The sequence below is a fragment of the Trachymyrmex cornetzi genome, unplaced genomic scaffold (assembly GCF_001594075.2).
Source record: "Trachymyrmex cornetzi isolate Tcor2-1 unplaced genomic scaffold, Tcor1.1 scaffold254, whole genome shotgun sequence".
Lineage (NCBI taxonomy): Eukaryota > Metazoa > Arthropoda > Insecta > Hymenoptera > Formicidae > Trachymyrmex > Trachymyrmex cornetzi.
The window spans coordinates 161,277-165,762 of NW_017297209.1; the positions used below are offsets into that span (position 1 = coordinate 161,277).

At 30.9% G+C, this 4,486-nt stretch overlaps 1 protein-coding gene across 1 annotated transcript in view; it reads right to left on the bottom strand.

Moving 5' to 3' along the window:
* LOC108761578 (putative nuclease HARBI1) overlaps positions 1–2,032 on the bottom strand; it is a gene marked incomplete at its 5' end in the record, with an annotated part of 4,559 nt that extends 2,527 nt beyond the window's left edge. The window contains one exon of the mRNA XM_018508187.1: positions 1,833–2,032. Within this exon, the coding sequence (XP_018363689.1) occupies positions 1,833–2,032 (200 nt within the window). The remainder of the gene's footprint in view (positions 1–1,832) is intronic.
* Between the last annotated feature and the right edge of the window lie 2,454 nt (positions 2,033–4,486).

Here is a 4,486-nt window from a genome sequence, read left to right on the forward strand (position 1 = left end):
ATAAAAGATTTGATATCAACAATTGTGGCGCCAAGTTAAATTCTGTTAATATAATTCTCTCTTCTAAGTGAAGTAGTGGGTATAAAAAGTAAAATATGAAGAAAAATAAATTTCGGTTTGTAAGACTTGCGTTATGACATAAAAATAAATAGTAAAGTTTATTCTTATTTTTCGTACTCGATCTAGCAGCACCAAATGTTTTTACATGAAAAATTTTTCTATTTAAATTAAATTTTTTCGTTTTATACGGTTAAATTTTAATCTTAATTTTTGTAACTCTTAAATTTTTTAAACCACTACTTCAGTTGGAAGAGAAAATGTCTTTGAATGAATTGTGATATAATTATTTCATTCAAAACGAATTTAAATAATTTGGATCGGAATCCTTCAATAAGATATACGTATACTTAGGTTTCATTGCATAAAAATTAAAGATAGTATCATTTGGATTAAGTAAATAATAAAGATAGTGTCACTTGGGTTTTACCTTTTATAACCACTACTTCAGTTGGAAGAGAAAATGTCTTTGAATGAATTGTGATATAATTATTTCATTCAAAACGAATTTAAATAATTTGGATCGGAATCCTTCAATAAGATATACGTATACTTAGGTTTCATTGCATAAAAATTAAAGATAGTATCATTTGGATTAAGTAAATAATAAAGATAGTGTCACTTGGGTTTTACCTTTTATAACCACTACTTCAGTTGGAAGAGAAAATGTCTTTGAATGAATTGTGATATAATTATTTCATTCAAAACGAATTTAAATAATTTGGATCGGAATCCTTCAATAAGATATACGTATACTTAGGTTTCATTGCATAAAAATTAAAGATAGTATCATTTGGATTAAGTAAATAATAAAGATAGTGTCACTTGGGTTTTACCTTTTATAACCACTACTTCAGTTGGAAAAGAAAATGTCGGAATGAATTGTGATATAATTATTTCATTTAAAACGAATTTAAATCATTTGGATTGGAATCCTTCAATAAGATATACGTATACTTAGGTTTCATTGCATATTTTACTTTTTATACCCACTACTTCACTTAGAAGAGAGAATTATATTAACAGAATTTAACTTGGCGCCACAATTGTTGATATCAAATCTTTTATAGAAGTCGTATATAAAATGTTGTGGAATTTAACTTGGCGCCACAATTGTTGATATCAAATCTTTTATAGAAGTCGTATATAAAATGTTGTGGAATTTAACTTGGCGCCACAATTGTTGATATCAAATCTTTTATAGAAGTCGTATATAAAATGTTGTGGAATTTAACTTGGCGCCACAATTGTTGATATCAAATCTTTTATAGAAGTCGTATATAAAATGTTGTGGAATTTAACTTGGCGCCACAATTGTTGATATCAAATCTTTTATAGAAGTCGTATATAAAATGTTGTGGAATTTAACTTGGCGCCACAATTGTTGATATCAAATCTTTTATAGAAGTCGTATATAAAATGTTGTGGAATTTAACTTGGCGCCACAATTGTTGATATCAAATCTTTTATAGAAGTCGTATATAAAATGTTGTGGAATTTAACTTGGCGCCACAATTGTTGATATCAAATCTTTTATAGAAGTCGTATATAAAATGTTGTGGAATTTAACTTGGCGCCACAATTGTTGATATCAAATCTTTTATAGAAGTCGTATATAAAATGTTGTGGAATTTAACTTGGCGTTCGTGTTAATTTTGTACGAGTAATACATAAAATGTTGAGGAATTTAACTTGGAGTCTCTGTTTTTAGGTTATTATAAACGCTATAAAAAAATAATAAAGATAGACATTTTAATTTCATTTATATACGTTACCGAAAATGAGCTTTAAATTCCATATCTGAATACTGATGTACTACATCAATATAATTTCTTACACGTGGTCGATAAATTGTTGAATTAGTTAATTCTAATAATTCGTCTTCTTCAGATGAGCTATCACTGCTTTCATTTAATATTTCTATTGCAATCATGCAAATTTGTAACTTAACCTGTTTATTTGCTGCATCGCCATGTCAATAGCGTTGATAGCACTTCAAATCTGTTCCAAAATACGACGTGATAGCAGTGCTGGCAGTACCACAGTAATTTTGAAACCGCTGCGGCAGTGCACTGTTATGACGTCATGTTTACTGCACTGCCAGTAAAAACGGAATACACCCATGATCGTATACAAACTTACCTTTTTAAAAAAAGGTAAAAAAAGCGCTAAGCATGCATGTTTCTCGTGTAGAACCACCATTTGGGCCGGTTTCACCAACGTCAATTATTTAATCAGCCGTGGAACTGATGACTAATCGCGTTTGTTGTTTAGTAGAATTGAGCACTTACGGTTGACAGTGAATCACCGATTAGGGTTAATCGAGTTGATGTCTTTTCTTCAAGGATATTCTTATAATGATATGTATCATTCGTATAAAAGATTTGATATCAACAAAACTGGCACCAAGTTAAATTCCATGTAATTCGTGCGGATACCAAATTATATAAATAATATTAACTTTAATGATATCATCCCTATAAAAGATTTGATATCAAGAACTGACGCAAAGTTAAATCCTATTTCTCTCTCTCTCTCTTTATACCATGTCAAATTATTAATCTTATGATATGTATCATTTGTATAAAAGAATTGATATCAACAACTGTGGCGCCAAGTTAAATTCGACTATCAAAATGAAAAGTAAAACTCAAGTGATACTATCTTTATTATTTACTTAATCCAAATGGTACTATCTTTAATTTTTATGCAACGAAACCTAAGTATACGTATATTTATTGAAGAATCTTCCTATTCCAATCCAAATGGTTTAAATTCCTCTTAAATGAAATTATTATATCACATTTCATTCAAAGACATTTCCTCTTCCAACTAAAATAGTGGTTATTTAATTTTCCTTCAAAACATTATACAAAATATTATCACAAAATTGCGTTACCTTGCTCAATTTATTTAAGTGTTACCACAAAAAATTAAAGAATTTACAGTTTAAAATGAAAAAATTTAATTTAAATAGAAAAATTTTTCATTAATAATGAATCCATCCAGAAACGTCAAGAAGATTTTTCTCAAATGAAATTTACGAAAAGATGTTTGGAATAAAATTTGGAACTGTGTCAAATTTTTTTTTCTCACGTATGGTTTACATGTCTGTTTATCTGCAACGAACAATTTCTCAAATCTGCCAGGAGCTTTTGCATATTATATGTAATAAACGCAAATAATATTATATTTCATTCCTCACGCAAATTATCTAATTATTATTATGTATAATTAAAGAATTAACCGTATAAAATGAACAAATTTAATTTTTTACTTAATCCAAATGGTACTATCTTTAATTTTTATACAATGAAACCTAAGTATACGTATACTTATTGAAGAATCTTCCTATTCCAATCCAAGTGGTTTAAATTCCTCTTAAATGAAATCATTATATCACAATTCATTCAAAGACATTTCCTCTTCCAACTAAAGTAGTGGTTATTTAATTCTCCTTCAAAATATTATACAAAACATCACAAACTTGCGTTACCGATGGAACACGTCAGTAGTAAGTGGGCAGCTATGGGCCGTCAAAACAAACCCCCTCCACTCGATCTCCGGCGCCAGGTGGGCGTGGCCTAGACGGGACTGTCAGGGAAAATGGTGCGCTCTGATTGGTCGGTGACGTGAGGGTGGGCTAACGAGGTAATTAAATGTCGCGTTTTGATTGGCTCGGCCCATAGCTGCCCACACGCTGATTGGCTCGGTCCATAGCTGCCCGTGCGACGATTGGAGAGGGCGGGGATGTCGGTAGAGAAGAATACCGCTGTAAAATGACGGATGGCAAAGACCGAGGAAAAATGGGGCCGAGAATTTTGTGCGTTACGGGGGAAAGGGGGAAGGTACGGTCAGCGAACATGAATAGCACACAGCTTTTGTCCTGCAGGTCATTTTTTTGCTGCAGCGGTTCGTTGTCTCCAACGTGTTGACGTCTTAGTGTGAAAGCGTTTTTCTTATTATTTATGACGAGGACTTTTACGAGAATTTTCGGGAGACTCTTGCTTTCAATAGGGAGAAAGGGGAGGTAAAACAGGAATGAATAAGTTTGTGTCAGTATGCGTCATCTTCTTCTTATCTGCTGTGTTGATTTACTTACTTTAGAATAAATTTTTTCTGTATTCTACGACGGAGATGCTTTTTAATAGGATAAAATTTATCTTATTTAAACCTGAAATGTTGGGAGCACGAGGATACGGGATTGAAATAGTCAAGAATTTAAGATACAAAGAATTTGTTTATTGATAATGTGATACTACATTAATGAATGACTTATTACATAAAAAGTATGATATATAAAATCATAATCCGCGGTTGGTTAAAACTATGTTAACAATTTCATTGAATTTTAGTTCGGTTAATTCTAAAAACAATATATTAAAGTATGTTTCTAGAAATGTCAAATTGTTTATTTGTGTTCTCACAG